Source organism: Dasypus novemcinctus, chromosome 2 (genome assembly GCF_030445035.2).
Source record: "Dasypus novemcinctus isolate mDasNov1 chromosome 2, mDasNov1.1.hap2, whole genome shotgun sequence".
Classification (NCBI taxonomy): domain Eukaryota; kingdom Metazoa; phylum Chordata; class Mammalia; order Cingulata; family Dasypodidae; genus Dasypus; species Dasypus novemcinctus.
Window position 1 is genome coordinate 161,145,581 of NC_080674.1, and position 18,582 is coordinate 161,164,162.

General features: G+C 40.9%; 1 protein-coding gene across 4 annotated transcripts in view; it reads left to right on the forward strand.

Moving 5' to 3' along the window:
• Positions 1–18,582, forward strand: part of SLC36A1 (solute carrier family 36 member 1) — a 47,922-nt gene that overhangs the window by 15,455 nt on the left and 13,885 nt on the right. For all 4 annotated transcript variants that reach the window (XM_071210818.1, XM_004453456.4, XM_071210817.1 and 1 more), the window contains 3 exons: positions 217–435; positions 4,000–4,098; positions 7,293–7,459. In XM_071210818.1, the coding sequence (XP_071066919.1) occupies positions 217–435; positions 4,000–4,098; positions 7,293–7,459 (485 nt within the window). The remainder of the gene's footprint in view (positions 1–216; positions 436–3,999; positions 4,099–7,292; positions 7,460–18,582) is intronic.

Here is an 18,582-nt window from a genome sequence, read left to right on the forward strand (position 1 = left end):
GGGTTTGAAGAAACCTCAAAATGCCTTGCCCGTCTTCCTGCCTTTAGTTGCTCATGATAGGCACAGGAGCTCCAAAGAAAGTTTCCTGACCACAGACATCTCTAAGGCCTTGTTCCATTCCCTTGAGCCTCCAGGCAGGAACCTCTTCCAGTGGGAGGTCACTGTCCTTTGTCCTTTGGAAGCCCTTTCCTTTTTCTTTTCTTGCTCTCATTTTAGGTGATAGAAGCGGCCAATGGGACCACCAACGACTGCCACAATAACGAGACGGTGATTCTGACCCCCACCATGGACTCAAGACTCTACATGCTCACCTTCTTGCCCTTCCTGGTGCTGCTGGTTTTTGTCAGGAACCTCCGAGCCCTGTCCATCTTCTCCCTGCTGGCCAACGTCACCATGCTGGTCAGCCTGGTCATGATCTACCAGTTCATCGTTCAGGTATGAGCCCAGGCTCTCCCCATGCCCTATGAAATAACCAAAGAGACCAATGAAGCAAGTGAGAGGAATTTAAGTAGGTTGATGTGTCATAGATTTTGATTGGGGGTCCTCAGCCTTGGCACCATTGACATCTTGGGCTGGATAACTCTTTGTCGTGGGGGGTGCCCTCTGCATTGTAGGATGTTTAGCCACATCTCTCGTCTTCTCCCGTTAGGTGCTAATGGCACCTCCATCCCCTGCATCTCCAGACATTAGCAAATCTCTCCTGGGAGAGGGGACAGAAATCACTCCCACTAAGTTCACCAATTCAGGCTTTTTCAGATTAGATAGTTAATACATGATCATTGTATAAAATTAGAAAATAGAGAAAAGTATTAAAATGAAATCCATTTTTTTCTCTATATTTAGATAAAATAATTCTTTACCAACTTCAGTATTGTAATTATTTTATCAACATTATAAATCCAGTTATAGGTCCATCCCTCACTTAGCCCCTGTGGGCATGTTGTGGGAATATTCAGAGAGAGCACATCTGTATATAGGTGGGTGAAAGGGCAGGCTGAGAAACATGTGCCTTTCAGTGTTATGATTATTTGTGGAAAGGCAGTGTGTTTTGCCAAGACTCAAGAAAAGGAAAAGAGTGCAAGCAGATGCAAAAAAGTGTAACTTTAAAAAGGTACTTAAATTTCATTACCCAAATAATTCACAAATACATGCTCATTAAAATGGAAATAACACAAGTAACTCTTGACACCACATCCTCAAACTGAGTCATCTTCTCTTAGTAGGCCCTGTGTGCGACTGGCCTGTCCCATTCCAGATCCTGTGAATGCATTTACATGTTATATGAATATAGAGAAAAATATAAAAAGTTTTTTTGTGCTTTTTAAATTGTTTTTTAAAATTGTTATTCTCTATTTCTCATCTACCTTGTTTTTTGCCCTTGACAGTGCCTCTGAAAACTTTCCATGTTGATACACCTGGTTCTTCCTCAATCTTTTTAATTGCTACATAATACCACAGAGAATAGATGTGCTGTAGTTTATTTAACTAGTCCCCAGTCAGTGGACTATCCGGTCATCTGTAATTTTTTTAATATTATTTCAGTGTTGTGCCAGTGAATACTCTTATAAATTCCATGTTGTGGACATGTACAGATATTTTTCTAAGACATTTATCTAGGAGTAGAATTGCTGTAGAATATGCGCTTTTGAATTTTTTGTATTGTCACGTTGCTTTTTGCAAAAGCTATTTTATTTACCTAATTCATTCATCCACAGTATGTAAGAGTGTCAGTTTTCTCACCCTAGCCAACACTGGATATATAAATTTTTAAAAGTTTAGTCGTCTGACTGGTGAACATAACCTGATTTTCACCAGTCTGCTTTGCAGTGACCTGGTACCCATCATGTGGTTTCTGAGACAACAGTGGCTTATAAACTGCAGGGACTTCCTGTCCAGAGGAAGAGTTATAATGACTTAGATTACCGAGGTACACAGGGAGCTGTTACAGTGTTTGCCTTGTCATGGTAAGTCAGATGGGTGGCAGATAGTGATGCTTCTTCTGCAAAATTGTGTTTAAAACGTAAACAGCTCTCCATATCTTGTTTTTATGGAACTGGAAGAAGGGCCTGTGAATGCACGATTGGCCATTTCCAGAGAGGTCCTTTCCCTACCTCTGACAAATTAAATCAAAACAAAGAAGGGTAAATAAAAGCGTAATCTAACCTTGTAATTAGAGATCTCAAGAAGCACCTAGGAACACCCCACTGAGCATTTCAAGATAAAGCGAGTAAGACCGCACCATATAAACACGACTCGGGTTTAAACCATGCAGGCAGTTGACTGTGCTGAGGCTGTGACCAGAGGACCGGGATGGACATTAGCTCCCCGGGAAACGTGGGCCGGGCTGAAGCTCCTGGCCAACCAGAGTGATGGCTGCGCCTGGGCCAGCCTGCACTTCCAGGCCAGGCAGCCCTGCCTCGGGGCCGGGGTGTGGCCCAGGGGAGGACAGGGGTTTGGCTGTGCATTTGCACAGTCACTGCCCATGGTGTTTGACCAGCGTCTTTGATGTGTCCTATAGCTAAAGGTGCTCCCTCTGGACCACTGCGATTGCTGCTGCTGTCGTTGTCACTACTGTCCCATCCTGTTTACCAGGAGGATCCTTCACTGGCATCCCCAGTCATGTCGTCTGAAATTCCCTGTCTCATACCTCACCCTCTGCTGATGTGTGAACTGGGGTGGTAGTCATCCACTAGCGAAGGTTTAGCACCTATTTCCAGACACTTAACTTACTTTGTGAATTGGGAATAATTACACTCTTATGCCACATTTAGAGCAAAAATACTCATCAGTTTGTCTTCATTCCAGGGACTGAAGTACTTCTTATCAAGAGGTCTACTGATCTCTTAGCAGTAAGCCAGAAGGAAGGTTTTTAGGGAGACTATAGTATAGTTGCTTTGAAATCTTTTGAAGAGTAGCCTGTTTACAGAGAGTAGGAGATCTTTTGGTCACACTGTTTGAGCATGCCCCATATTTATAATAAACACCAGTATAGTTAAATCAGTTGTGAAACATTGTCAAAGGCAGTTTTAGAGTCATTTTTATTTTAATCAAAGCAGTGTATGCACCTGGCTTAAAAAGTCAAGTTCTGAAACGACAGCGACCTCTCTACTACCCTACCATTACCCCAGCCCCACTCCCTCAAGGCAGTCTGCTAACCGGTGACTGTTGTTCAGTGGTGAGCCATGCAGGATTCCGTGACCTTGCCTTCTTGCTTATACAGCCCTACATTGTACCTGCAGTAAATAATTGCTTGGTTTTTTTTTTATTTGATTATTTTTTTTCCCACATATTCCAACACCTGTCATGTCTTATTGAAAATATTTTCCAGGTGCTGAAACTCATTCATGGAAATTTAAATAAAAAAGAAAAGACAAGACAGAAAACGAGCTAATCTAACAATCTGCCACTTTCCCTTCCAGCTTTGTGTATGTGGAGTGTTTATAATTGTATAATTGTCATCATAGTGAACACATAAATTTTTAAAAATATTTTTTCTCAATATTGTTTTATAAACAGTTTTTCATGTGCTATTTAGTTATCCCAATTTTTACATTTTAATTAGTGCATTTATATCATATAGTAGTATTGCTGAGGTACAGTAAATTGCTTACCTCTTTAGTTGTTTGGGAACATTTAGGTTGTTTTCAACCTTTGAAATTTTCCCAAATAGCTTTGTGTAACTTTTGTAATATTTTTTTCTACTTGGATAAAATTCGAGGGGATGGGATTACTGAGACAACGAATTTAACTATTTTTACACAAACCACAACATTTGAGTTTTTAACAATACATTGGATGAGTCTTTCACCAATACAAGTAGGATTTTCTCAGTCTAAAAGGGGAAGACACAAAATCTTAAATGCCCCAAATAATATGTCAGCTCTCACACTTTCTCCCTTCAGAGAATCTTGGATTTAGGAAAATATACGACTTCTCTAATGCTGGGGTTCAAATCGAGAATCTCTGTTTAGCCCTTTGTTTTTATTTTCTGTCTTTCAGAGAATCCCGAACCCCAGTCATCTCCCCTTGGTGGCCTCCTGGAATACATACCCTCTGTTCTTTGGCACAGCCATTTTTGCATTTGAAGGCATCGGGGTGGTAAGTTACACTGTGATTTGAGCCTGGTCTTCTTGGTGCCCTTAGGTCCTAGAGAGGGCTGAGACTGACCAGCCTGTTAGTGAACTGCATTTCAGGGATTTCCATTGAAATTTTCCAACTGCAATTTTTGAGAATAAATTGTATGTAATTTTTTTTTTTTTGAGGTACCAGGTATTGAACCTGGGACCTCATACATGAGAAACAGGAACTCAACCACTGAGCCACACCCACTCCATTATATGTAATTTTAACATGTTTGCATTCAAAGCTCCTCCTGGCAAACCCATCTCCTCTGTGTGAAGGAGACAGTAGTACATGACAGGATTGCAGGGTCTAGGATCACACTGACTTGGGGGTATGTCCTGGCTCTGCCAAAAGAGCTACTATGTGATTTGTGCAAGGACTTCCCCACTCTGAGCCTTCATTGTTTGCTTCTGAAAAGTGAACTTAATGATGAATAGTTCCTGGGATTAAATGAGATGATATGTGTAAAGTTCTTTGCTCAGTCCCTGACACATGATAAGCATTAAGTACATTTTTTGTTTTATTGATAAGATTTTTTATTTCATTATTAGGCCAATAAGCAGATGAATGATTTCCCTGTCATGTACATATGTGTGGTGTGTTTTCTATGTGTAAGTGTGCAGCCTTCGCTCCTGGTCTGCTTCCTAAAATGAGAAATCTGCTGCTCACTTGTACCTACTTTGATTTTCATTTTTCTATTTTTCATAATAAAGATCCAGAATTCTTCTCCAAGGAAAATTGTTAGCCCTGCTGGCCAAGTGCTTAGGAAATGAAAAGAGTCTTCTTCTTTACATTTCTTTTTCTCCACATTTGATTTCCCCATTACCTTACATGCTTTTAAGAAAACCTAGTAGCTAAATGACTTTTCTGTCAAAATACTGAAGAAGCACCTCAGTGGTATTGATCAAGGTGCATTTGTCAGCCAAAGGGGTGCTGATGCAAGGTACCAGAAATCTGTTGGTTTTTACAAAGGGTATTTATTTGGGGTAAAAGCTTATTTACAAGGCCCTAAAGAGTCCAGCTGAAAGATACTTCCTCACCAGAGTCTGTTGCCACATGTCGAAGCAAGAAGGCGGGAGAGATCTGCGAGGGTTCAGCCTTCCTCTTCCTCTTAAGGCTCTGTGGTCACAGCTTCTTCCCATCTCAGCTGTAGGCTGGCATAGGGCTTGTCTCTCTTCCCATGACTCGTTTCTTTCTTGGCTCAGCTGCTCTGTTCTCTTCATAAGGTCAGCTGTAAACTGTCAGGTGAAGGGCTCGTTTCCCTCCGGGGCCGCTGGGTCCTCTTCCTTGTCTGTGGAGGTCTTTCTTTTCTCATGTATCTGCTTTTGTGTTTTTTGATTGAGTGTCCATATGTGTAGCCCACCAAGTGGGCAGGGACTCAACCCTGCATGCCCTACTGACATGGTCGAATCAAAGCCCTAATCTTAACATAATTTAATCAAAGCCATAGCTGAACCTAATGCAATGAAAGGGTATCACACCCAGAGGAACTGACCAGTTTACAAACATAATCTATATCTCTTTTTGGGGTTCGTAGAAAATACCAAACTACCACAGAAGGTGTTAAGGTTCTAACATCAGGGGAAAGCTCCCTGCATAAAATATAACCCTTAGGCCATGCCCGCGTGTAAATCATTGCTTGTCCTAAGGTTCTCGACCTTTCCCTAACTTCTTTTTTGGGACCTCACCTTGATTCAAAAGCACAAATAGTTTCCCTGCTGCAGGGGCCAAGATGAGAAAAGATGTCCCAAGTGCTCAGGGCTTGAAGAAGAAGCTAAGTCAGCGTGGAGCCTGGTTCTCGAGGCGCATCGTACTGAATTGATCAGTATTCCCTAACAACGCAGGGCAGAAGTTGTTCTTTGCTTTTTGCTTGATTTCATTAGCCAAGCCTTGGATCCAGAGTCTTTATGGAAACCTCACTGTCTGTTACTTCAGGGTTTCTTCGTGTTTTCTATGTTGGCAGGCGGGAGGGGACATTGCTGTTTTGACTCTTCATTTTGGACTTCTGGCTTGTTCAGTGTGTTGGCATCAAGTGCCAGGTGCTCTGCGTGTCTGTCATGCTCTCCCCACGTTTATAGCTCTCCTGGGCCTGACAGAACCCACAGAAGATGGGCTCTGCCCCCTGGCTCTTCAGACTTTCAGTATGAAGGAAACTGAAAGTTGGGTTTAGAAGTGTTTTCTAGTTGGATGTAGCTGAAGCTTGAGAGCCATGAGCTGGTGGGCTTGCTGAGGGCACAGTGGAGGCGGGGAGCCGTGGTGCCCCGCAGCGCCCCGCAGCGGGCCCTGGCGTCCGGTGTGTGCAGGCCCATGTCTGGCAAGGGGTATTCTCCGCGGCTGCAGGCGCTCGGGGAAATGCATGCAGGGACAAGATCAGAGATAATTAGTGGGGCAGCTGGCCATAGCCCTGTGTTCCTTTTCCTTGTCATCTCTACCAGATCTGGTTGATAGCAGCTTGGCAACAGTGTCACAGTCATGCCTGCCATTTTCCCCACTCCTAAATGAGCTCCTCTTCCTCAGGGGCATGTCCTTGGCTCTAGCTTTGCTGTAGGAAGGAGGCAGCGAGGACCAGTGGTTTAAACAGGAGTCTGGGATCTGGGCTTTGTTAAGGACCTGAATCCCTGACATCTTCCCTTAAGTTTTGTGCCCCCTCCCTCAGTCCTCAGTTTCCCTAACTTGGAGATTTAACTTGTCACCACTGGTGCCCTATCGCAATAAGAAAATAGTTTCTGGCAACTAGAGTGGCAGTCTTCCCTGGCCTGCGTTTCTCATTCCTCGCGTAGGTTTTCAGGAGCTGGACCTCAAGTTAGGTACAGCGGCCTGTGCTGTTCAGCTGGCCTGTTCCCCGTCACGCCAGCGGAACAGGAGGTGGATGTGAGAGGGCCTGCCGGGTCTAGGGTCCCAGGCTCCCATCCTCCCGCCTTTACCTCTCTGGACTTCCAGGCTTGGACAGGGCCCCAGGATCTCCTCTGGCTCTGAGAGCATAAGTCCTGATGAAACAACTTTCATTTGTTTGTTTGTCTGTCTGGTAAAGGACAGGAGCGCTTTGGGGGAACTCTAGGGGTAAAGAAGTGGCTGTTTTTCTGAGGATGTTAATTTTTTTGTTGGTCATTAATTCTGGTTTGTTTGTTTTTCCCTTGTGTTTTCTCTCCTCTCTCACTCCTGTGTCGTAGGTTCTTCCCCTTGAAAACAAAATGAAGAATCCCCAGAGATTTCCAGTCATCCTGTACGTGGGGATGGCCATCATCACTGCCCTCTACATCAGCCTGGGGTGTCTGGGGTACCTGCAATTCGGAGCCCATATCCAAGGCAGCATAACTCTCAACCTGCCCAACTGCTGGTACGTGGGGGAGGATGGGAGCCTGAGCTCAGCTGCCGGTGCCACCCCCCGGCTGCCCTGCCGTGGCTGCCCGCCAGGTCTTCTACCTGGGCTCTTGGCCTAAATCTTACTCTTCCCCAAGTGTGTTCTCCACCTTGTTGCCTGGGGGAGCCATGTAAAACGTCACCTCAGTGTACCTTGCCCTGTTAAAGCCCCTGAAAAGCTTCCCTTTGCTTTTAAGGTAAAGACAAAGCCCCTGGCATGGCTGGAAGGCCTTTCAGGCTGCCACCCCATCACTGTTCAGTCCTTCCCTGCCAGCAGGACTAGCGTAGGAGTTGCTTTTTTTGAGAAACCCTCTGATACTCCACCTACAGCAACTTCAAGTCTAGGTTAGATGCGCCTTCTTTTCTGCCCTATCCTACTTCTGTTGAGCCCTAAGTGCCTGTTGGCTGGTATTGTGAGTTCCCTATGCTGTAAGCCCCTTGAAGGCAGAACAGTCTTGTTTACCATTGTCTCTCGGGGCCTGGCCCTCGATAGTCACCCAGGAAGTAGTTTTTGAAGGAGGAGGAGGGCTGACCCTGATGCTGTGAGGCGTTCAGGAGAAGAGAAGCTGGTGTCGGGAGGCAGCTGGAACACAGAAGACTGGGATTCAGACCTGGCTCTGCCGTGTCCTGGCTGTGTGACCTTTGACAAATCACTTAACCTCTCACTGCCTTAGTCCCCTCTTCTGGGACCCAGGAATACTCATTCCTTCACCCCAGGATTGTCATAATAACCAAATGGTCTGCATGAGAAAGCTTTGTAAAGTACTGTGGCATGACAGAGTAGTCGGATGCTGCCCTGAACTTGATTCTTTGTGTTAGATGCAGTAATTCCCATGAGGCTTGTGCTGAATCGGTTGGTTGAAGCCAACTAATAAGACATTTCTCACCTAGAAATCCTGAGTTCAGATTGGCCAAGTATCCAGTGCATTCACCTTAAACTGTTACAAATAGATGGGGAGAGGCAGAGAAAATGTGCATTTGGTAATTCCCAGCATCTGCTGTGTCTCTCTCCTGGCAGCCCCAGGCTTGATGTGGGGGCGGAGTCTCTCACTGTGAACTGGAAATGGGTGGGAGTCCTTTTTTATTTCCGGAGGGGACTAAACCTGGGACCTTGTACGTGGGAAGTAGGCGCTCAACCCCTGAGCTACACCCACTCCCGGGAGTCCTTTTATAGTTCACTCCATTGTCTCTTGTTTGATTTGTTGTAGGAAAATACTAAGTCTTATTGAAATGTTTCTAAAAAGCGTAGACGGCACAGGGTGTGTCCCAAGCAACAATTCTCTTGACTTTTTTAATTTGAAGATTAAAATTACATTGTGGGGAGCAGCTGTTAGCAGACATGAGAAGCTTGTTGATTGCCCTGGGGATCAGAATAACCTTTTAGTCCAGGCTGCGTGATCTGCCTGAATGTGTTTTTTTAGAACTCCGATCAGTAAGACTTTGAGTGAGGAAAAATTGGGAAAATTGAGGAGACTGTTTATTCAGTAGTATTAACATTTAGCCTGGGACACTCTAAGCAGCAGGGGCATCATTTTCAGAAATAGCTATTCTTTGCCTGTTTGGTGCCTCTTTTTAAATTTCCAAGTGCTGTTGCCTTTCACGAGGGAATGGTTGGGAGTTAGCTCTGTGTAACTGTGTCACTTTCCCCTGGAAGAGCAATAGGTCAGGAGCGGCGTAAGTGGCCCACATGATCTGAAGCCATTCCTGAGCATCTCTCTCTTTTCCTCTGATACCCCAGTCTTTCTGCCTGTGTTAGGGTTCGATATATCTGATTGTCCCTGCCAGCAACTATCCTGACCCCAGACTTCCCCACACTCCAAAACTTTGATGCACTTGGAGTTTACTTATAGGGCTAGCAGTTGATTTTCCCAGAGTTTTTATTATCTATTGCCAGAGTAAGTAGGACCTTTTGCCACATTCAGGCTTTCCCAGGGCATTCTCCTGCTTATACCATAAAAAATTCAATACGTATTATACACAAAATACAATTACTGCATTGAAATAGATTTCTAAAGAGAGGGAACAAGTGTTTTCACCTGCAGAGTGCACCTTCCCTTTAATCGTCAAGTCAGATCTATAAATACTTATCAACCACAGATGTTTTTCCTCCTCTGCACTAGCTCTAGACACCAGAGTGATAAGAAGAAAGAAATATGCCACAGTGAGTTAATGATCTCCCTGGGAGGCTGTGCGTGAAGCAGTGGGAGAAGGGTGGCTGTAGTGGAGGCACAGGTGGATTCTCTCCTGCCGCTTGGTCCTGTGGGCACTGCCTGATTCTAGAGAGCAATGAACTGGGTGTGAAGGGTCTTCTTAGGCTCTTTGTTTGGTTGGTTTTTTTCTCCTTATGCTGCTGAATTTATTTATTTTTAGTTAAACTTTTTATGTTGAGGTCATTGTAGATTCACATTTGATTTTAATAAATAATACAGAGAGACCCCATGCACCCTTTACCCACTTTCCCCCAAGGATAACATCTTGGAAAATACTGACATTGATACAATCAAGCCTCAGATCAGTTCCTTCACCAAGAGGATCCCTGGCATTGTCCTTTCAAAAACACACACTTCTCTCTCCGTTTCCCTTCCTGACCCTTGGTAAATACTAATTTGTTCTTCATTTCTAAAATTTTGTCATATAAATAGCCTTTTTACGTTTTATTTTTGATTGCTTTTATTTTTGAAAGGATATGTAAAGATTCCATGATTTACCCATGGTAGAGATTACAACTATTTAAAAGTATATACAGAGAAATTTAGGTTTCTACCCCCCCCACCCCCGGCCCTAATCTCTGATCCCAGGGTCTTCCTTTCCAAAGGCAACTACGTTAACAATTTCTTGCGTTTCCTTCTGGAGATGTTGCACGTATGTAAGAATGTGAGGTTTGTTGTGTGGAGGGGTGGGAGGCGTGGGGGGTTGGGGTGGGAATCTTTCTTTTCTTTCCCTGATTTTTTATTAGAGAAATTATAGGTTTACAGAAAAATCATGTAAGAAATACAGCATTCCCCATGTACCACCCCCATTATTAACACTTTGTGTTACTGTGGTACCTTTGTTACATTTGATGAAAAAATATTATAATTGTAGTATTAACTATAGTTCATATTTCACATTAGGTTGTATTTTTTCCCCAATTTATCACCTTATTAACACCTTGCATTCACTGTAGTGAATTTGTTAAAATTCATGAAAGAACATTTTTATGATTGTACTATTAACTATAATCCATCATTTGCAATAAGGTTCACTATGTTGCACAATCCTGTTTTATCTTTTAATTTTTATTCTAGCTGCATATATGCAGCCTAACATTTCCCCTTTTAATGCACTCACATATATAATTCTGTGCTGTTAATTACTCTCATGATATTGTGCTAACATCACCACCATTCCTGTCCAAAACTACAATCAATCCAAATAGAAATTCTGTACAAATTAGGCATTAAGTCCCCATTCCCTACCCCCAACCCACCCCTGGTAACCTATATTCTAGATTCTAACTCTGTGACTTTGCTTATTCTTTCATATCAGTGAGGTCATACAATATTTGTCCTTTTATGTCTGGCTTATTTCATTCAACATGTCTATTGCCCCTTGAACCAGAACTGCATTCCTTTTTAATGCTGAATAATATTCCATTGTATGTATACATCACATTTTGGTTTATCCATTCATCAGTTGTTAAATGCTTGGGTTGTTTTACCCTTTGGCAATTGTAAGTAATGCTACTATGAATATCCATGTGCAAATGTCTGTTCCCGTCACTGCTTTTCAGTTCTTTTGGGTATATACCTAGAAGTGTGATTGCTTGGTCATATGGTAATTCTATACTTAGCTTTCTGAGAAACTACCAAACTGTCTTCCACAGCAGCTGTGCCATTTCCATTCTCACCAACAGTGAATGAAATGTTTCTGTTCTCCACATCCTCTCCAACACTGGTAATTTTCTATTTTTTAAGTAGTTGCCATTCTAGTGGGTGTGAATTGGTATCGCATTGTGGTTTTTATTTATATTTCCCTCATAGTTTATGATGTAGAACATCTCTTCATGTGCATTTTAACCATTGTATATCCCCTTTGAAGAAATGTCTATTCAGGTCTTTTGCCCATTTTTAGAAATTGGGTTATCTTTTTATTATTGAGTTGTAGGATTTCTTTATATATTTTGGATATTAAATCCTTATCAGATATGTGGTTTCCAAATATTTTTCCCATTGAGTAGGTTGCCTTTTCGTGTTTGATGCACAAAAGTTTTAAATTTTGATAAGGGTCTATTTATCTATTTTTTCTTTTGTTACTTGGACTTTGGATATAAAATCTAAGAAACCATTGCCTAACACAAGATCCTGAAACTGCTTCCCTACATTTTCTTCTAGAAACTTTATAGTCCTGGTTCTTATATTTTATGTTTTGGATCCATTTTGAGTTCATTTTTGTATATGGTATGAGATAGGGTCCTTCTTCATCCTTTTGCATATGTATATCCAGTTTTTCCACTTCCATTTGTTGACGAGACTATTCTTTCCCAATTGAGAGGACTTGGCAGTCTTGTCAAAAATCAATAGGCCATAAATGAGACAGTCTATTTCTGAACTCTCAATTTGATTCCTTTGGTCTGTTTATCCTTGTGCCAGTACAATGCTGTTTTGATCACTGTAGGTTTGTAGTAAGTTTTAAAGTTCTTTTTCAAGATAGTTTGGCTCTTCAGGACCATTTACCCTTCCAAATGAATTTGATAATTGGCTTTTCTATTTATGCAGAGTAGGCCGATAGAATTTTGAATGGGATTGCATTGAATCTGTAAATCGCTTTGGGTAGAATTGATGTCTTAATAATATTTGGTCATCCAATGTATGAGCATATAATGTTCTTCCATTTATTTAGATCTTCTTTGATTTCTTTTAGCAAAGTGTCTTAGTTTTCTATGTATAAGTCCTTTATATCCTTGGTTAAAATTTTTTCTAGATATTTGATTCTTTTAGTTCCTATTGTAAATTATATTTTTTCTTGATTTTCTTCTCAGATCAGTAGTATAAAAGCCCTACTGATTTTTGCATGGTGATCTTGTACCCTGTCACTTTGCTGAATTCTTTTATTAGCTCTAGTAGTTTTGTTGTGGTTTTTTGGGGATTTTTTTATAATACAGGATCATGTCATCTGCAAATAGTGAGTGTTTTTCTTCTTCCTTTGCAATTTCGATGCCTTTTTTATTTCTTTTTCTTGCTTAACTACAAGAACTTCTAGCACAGTGTTTAAAAACAGCAGTGAAAGTGGGCATCCTTGTCTTGTTCCAGATCTTAGAGGGACAGCTTTCAATCTTTCATCACTGAATATGAAGTTAGTGTGGGTTTTCCATTTATAGTGTTATCATGTTGAGGAAGTTTCCTTCTGCTCCTATTTTTCTAAGTGTTTTTTATCAAGAAAGGATGTTTGATTTTGTGAAGTGACTTTCTTGCATCAATTGAGATGATCATGTGCTTTTATTTTCCTTTCTTTTTTTAATGTATTGTATTAGTCAGCCAAAGGGGTACTGATGCAAAATACCAGAAATTGTTTGGTTTTTATAAAGAGTATTTATTTGGGGCAGGAGCTTACAGATACCAGGCCATAAAGCATAAGTTACTTCCCTCACCAAAGTCTATTTCCACATGTTGGGGCAAGATGGCTGCCGACATCTGCGAGAGTTCACGCTTCCTGGGTTCCTCCCTTCCAGGCTCTTGCTTCTCTCTGTGTTCAGGGTTCCTCACTTCCCAGGGCTCCAGCTTCAGCATCAAACTCCAACATCAAAACTCCAACATTAAGAACCCTCAATTCTATCCTTTGCTTTGCCTTTTATCTGTGAGTTCCCCCCACCCTTTGGCACAAGAGGTTTACATAATTACTTAATCAAGTAAACCTATGAATCCAATATAATCTAATACGCCCAGGTCAGTTTACAAACAAAATCCAATATTTCTTTTTGAAATTTGTCGATAATATCAAATTGCTACAGTAGTGTAGTACATTGATTAGTTTTCTTATGTTGAACTACCATTGCATACCTAGAATGAAATCCACTTGATCATGGTGTATAATTCTTTTACTGTGCTGTTGGGTTCAATTTGTTAAGGATTTTTGCATCTATGTTCATAGGAGAGTTTGGTCTGTCATTTTCTTTTCTTGTAGTGCATTTATCTGGCTTTGACATTAGGGTGATATTGGCCTCAAATAATGAATTAGATAACATTCCCTCTTGTTCAGTTTTTTGAAGAGTTTGAGCAGGGTTGGTATTAATTCTTCTTGGAATGTTTGGTTGAATTTACCTGTGAAGCCTTTTGGTCCTGGGCTTTCCTTTGCTGAGAGATTTTTTTTTTTTAATTTATTGAAGTATATCACTCATACATAAACATACATAAACAATATGTGCGTAGTAAAAGTTGTGAACTTGCAAAACAATCATCATATAGGGCTTCCGTACCTCACCCTACCATCAATACCTTGCATCGTTGTGAAACTTTTTTAACAAATGATGAAAGAGCATCCTCAAAATCTTAACTACTAGCCAAATAGCTTACATTTGGTATATTTTTCCCTTTGTTGGGAATTTTTGATGACTGATTCAATCTCTTTACTTTTAATTGTTCTGTTGAGATCGTCTAGTTCTTCTAGAGTCAGTGTAGGTTGTGTGTGTGTCTAGAAATTTGTACATTTCATCTAGGTTGTCTAATTTGTTGGCACACTTTCATTTATAGCATCCTCTTGTGATCCTTTTTATTTCTGTGCAGTCAGTGATAATGTCCCCCGTCTTGCTTCTGATTTTGTTTGCATCTTCTCTCTTTTTTCCTTTGTTGATTTTTTTGATCTTTTCAAAGAGCTACCTTTAGGATTTTTGGCTTTGCTAATGCTCTCTTGGTTTTTTTGTTTTGGTTTGGTTTGGGTATTTTTGCTTGTTTTGGTCTCTATTTCATTTATTTTTGCTTTAATCTTTGTTATTTCTTTCTTTCTGCTTGCTTTGGGTTTAGTTTTTTTGTTTGTTTGTTTTAAAAGATTTTTAAATTTCTTTCTCTCCCTTCCCTCCTCCCTCTCCCGTTGTCTTCTCTTTGTGTCCATTCGCTGTGTGTTCTTCTGTGACCGCTTCTATCCTTATCAGCAGCACTGAGAATCTGTGTTTCTTTTTGTTGCGTCATCTTGTTGCGTCAGCTCTCCGTGTGTGCAGCGCCATTCCTGGGCAGGCTGCACTTCCTTTCGCTCTGGGCAGCTCTCCTTATGGGGCGCACTCCTTGCGCGTGGGGCTCCCCTACGCGGGGGACACCCCTGCGTGGCAGGGCACTCCTTGTGCGTATCAGCACTGCTCATGGGCCAGCTCCACACGGGTCAAGGTGGCCTGGGGTTTGAACCATGGACTTCCCATGTTGTACGCGGATGCCCTATCCATTGGGCCAAGTCTGTTTCCCTTTGGGTTTAGTTTGATGTTCTTTTTCTAATTCCTCCAGGTGGGCAGTTAGATTTTTATTTTAGCTCTTTCTTCTTTTTTAATGTAAGCACGTAGGACTATAAATTTGCTTCTCAGCACTGCCTTCTCTGCATCCCATAAATTTGATACTTTTGCTTTTTCATTTTTCTCAAAACATTTACTGATTTCCCTTATAATTTCTTCTTTGACCCACTGATTGTTTAAGAGTGTATTAATTAACTTTCATGTATTTGCTGATTTTTCAGGTTTCTGTTATTGATTTTCACCTTCATCCTGATGATCAGAGAAGATGCTTTGTATAATTTCAGTCTTTTTAAATTTAATGAGACTTGATTTGTGACTCAACTTGTGGTCTGTCCTGGAGAATGATCCATGTGCACTTAGGAAGAATATATATCCTGCTGTTTTAGGGTGCAATATTGTGTATATGTCTGTTAGGTCTAGTTCATTTATCATATCATTCAGGTTCTCTAATTCCTTATTACTCTTCTGTCATGATGAAAATGGTATATCGAAGTCTTCAACTATTATCATAGAGATTTCTATTTCTCCCTTCAGTTTTGCCATTGTTTGCCTCTTGTATTTTGGGACCCTGTGGATAGGTGCATAAATTGTTCTGATTGTTATTTCTTCTTGGTGAGTTGACCCTTATATTAATACATAGTGTCTTCCTTTGTCTCTTATAACAGCTTTTGACTTAAAATCTATTTTGTCTGATATTGTATAGCTACTCCAGTTCTTTTTTGGTTACTATTTGCATGGAATATCTTTTTCCAGCCTTTTACTTTCACCAACCTATTTATGTCCTTGTGTCTAAGGTGAGTCTTTTGTAAGCAGCATATAGTTGGATCATGCTTTTTTACCCATTCTGTCAGTCTGTCTTTTTTTTTTTGAGGACTGGGCATTGGACCCAGGATCTGGTATGTGGGAAACCAGCACTCAACCACTGAGCCACATTGGCTTTCTTGAGTTGGTTTTTTTGTTTGTTTTTGTTTTTTCAGGAGGCACCAGGAACTGAACTTAGGACCTCTTGTGTGGGAGGCAGGCACTCAACTGCTTGAACCACATCCACTCCCCTGTCCTTCGGTTTTTATGTGTCATATCTTTTGTCTCTCTTTTCCTTTACTGCAACCTCCTTTTCTATATGTTTTTTTTTACAAGATACCAGGGATTGAACCCAGGACCTTGTACATGGAAAGCAGGTGCTCAACCAGGGAGCTACATCCACTCCCTAATGAGAGTTGTTTTTTTCGTTTGGTTGTGTGATTGTTTTTAGGTGGTACCAGGGATTGAACACTTGAGCTACATCTGCTCCCCTGTACATTTTTAAAATACTTTCTTTGTGATTTCCCTAGGATTTGTATTACATAACTTACATCTGTAAGCTACTAATTTGAAAAGATACCAACCTAGCTTCATTAGCATATACCTTCTCTGCTCCCATATCCCTGTTTCCCTCTTTATGTGGTTTTTTTTTTTGCATATTACCTTTTTATATTTTGTATGTCTATTATCAGAAATTATGCCTCTTTCTTGTTCAATTGTATTCTGACACATAGGCATTGAACACTGGAGTTGTATACTGAGGATACAGTACTATCGGGTTTTGCATTTACCCTTTAATTACCTTTATTGATGATCTTTATTTCTTCGTGTTACTCTAAGCCACAATCTCCTGTCTTTTCCTTTAATCCTGTAGAACTCCCTTTAGAAAATCTTGTAGGCCGGGTCTTTGTTAAACTCTCTCAGTTTCTGTTTGTGAATATTTTAAACTCTCCCTCATTTTTGAAGGACACTTTGCCAGATAAAAAATTTTTGGCAAGTTTTTCTCTTTTGGTACCTTAAATCATACCATGTCCTTTTCATGTCCATCGTTTCTGATGCAAAATCGAGGCTTAGCCTTATTGAGGATCCCTTGTATATGATGAATCACTTTTCTCTTCCTGCTTTCAGATTTCTCTCTTTATCTTTGGCATTTGATGTTCTGATTAGTATGTATCTTGGAGTAGGTCTGTTAGGATTTATTCTGTTTGGAGTAAGTTAAGCTTCTTAGACATGGATATTTATGTTTTGCATAGGGTTAGGAACTTGTGGATATTTATGTTTTTCATAAGAGTTGCAAAATTTTCATCCGTTATTTCCCCAGATATTCTTTATGTCCCCTTTCCCTTTTCTTCTCCTTCTGAGACACCCATGATACGTATATTTGTGCACTTCATGCTGTCATTCAGATCCCTGAGACCCTGCCTCATTTTTTAAATTAGTTTCTCTTCTGCCTGTAAGATTTTGGTTGTCCTGTCTTCTAGTTCATTGATTACTTTTTCTGCCTGTTCAAATCTGCTAGTCTATGCCTCTAGTGTATTTTTAATGTCTTCTATTGTGTCTTTAAGTCCCATAATTTCTGTTCTATTTCTTTTTGTACTTTCAAATTCTTCTTTATGCTGACACAATGGCTTCTTAATACCTTTTTTTTTTTTTGAGGTACCCAGCTGGGGATTGAACCTGGGACCTTGTATGTGGGAAACCGGTGCTCAACCACTGAGCCACATCAGCTGCCCTGAGTTGGTTTTTTCATTTGCTTGTTGTTTGTCTTTGTTTTTAGGAAGCACCAGGAACCAAACCTGGGACCTCCCATGTGGGAAACAGGTGCTCAACCACTTGAGCCACATCCACTCCCCTTAATATCTCTTAACTCTATGTTTACCTTCATTTCCTTGAATTGGTTTAGATTTGTTTGAACCTCTTTGACTAGTTGTTCCAAATTCATGTCTCCTCTGAAGTTTTCATTTATTCACTGGACTGAGCCATATCTTCCCGTTTCTTTGTATAGCTTGTACTTTTTTGCTTATGTTCTGGGCAACTGATTATTTTTAATGTGTTAACTCTGAAGGTCAGTTTTTCCCTCTTAGGATTTTATTGTTGGTTGGTGTAGCAGTTTGATATAATTGATGAATTCCAAAAAGAAATATTGGATTTTGCTTGTAATCTGGTCTGTACCTGGGCATGATTGGGTTATGATTAGGGCTTTAATTGGGCCACGTCTTTAGGGAGTTGTGTCCCCACCCCTTGGTGGGTGGGGACTCTCAGATAAAAGGCATGGCAAAGAACAAAGTTGAGGACTTTTAATGTTGGAGTTTTGATTTTTGAATTTGATGCTGAAGACTTAAACTGGAGCCCTGGGAAGTCAGCATGTAGAGGAAAGAGATGGAGCCCCAGGAAGGAAGGAACCTTGAAGCCAGAGTAAAGCAAGCCCCAGAAACGTAGGAACCCAGGAAGCCTGAACCCTGGCAGATGTCGGCAGCCATCTTGCTCCAAATAGCCTTGGGTGAGGGAAGTAACTTATGCTTTATGGCCTGGTGTCTGTAAGCTCCTACCCCAAATAAATACCCTTTATAAAAACCAACCAATTTCTGGTATTTTGCATCGAACTCTTTTGGCTGACTAATGCAGTTGACTTTGTGTTAAGTCCCTTCTTTGACAATTTTTTCCAACTTATTCCAGACCTTTAGAGTAGCCTGTGTTCAACTCTTCAGATTTTCTCAGCTCTTTATCTATTTCTTGCCCTGGATATGTAGTCCATTTTTTAAATTGCAGGTTTGTGCACTTGTTTCACCTCCAGGAGAAAGAAGCTTCCTTTCTTCTGTTCCATC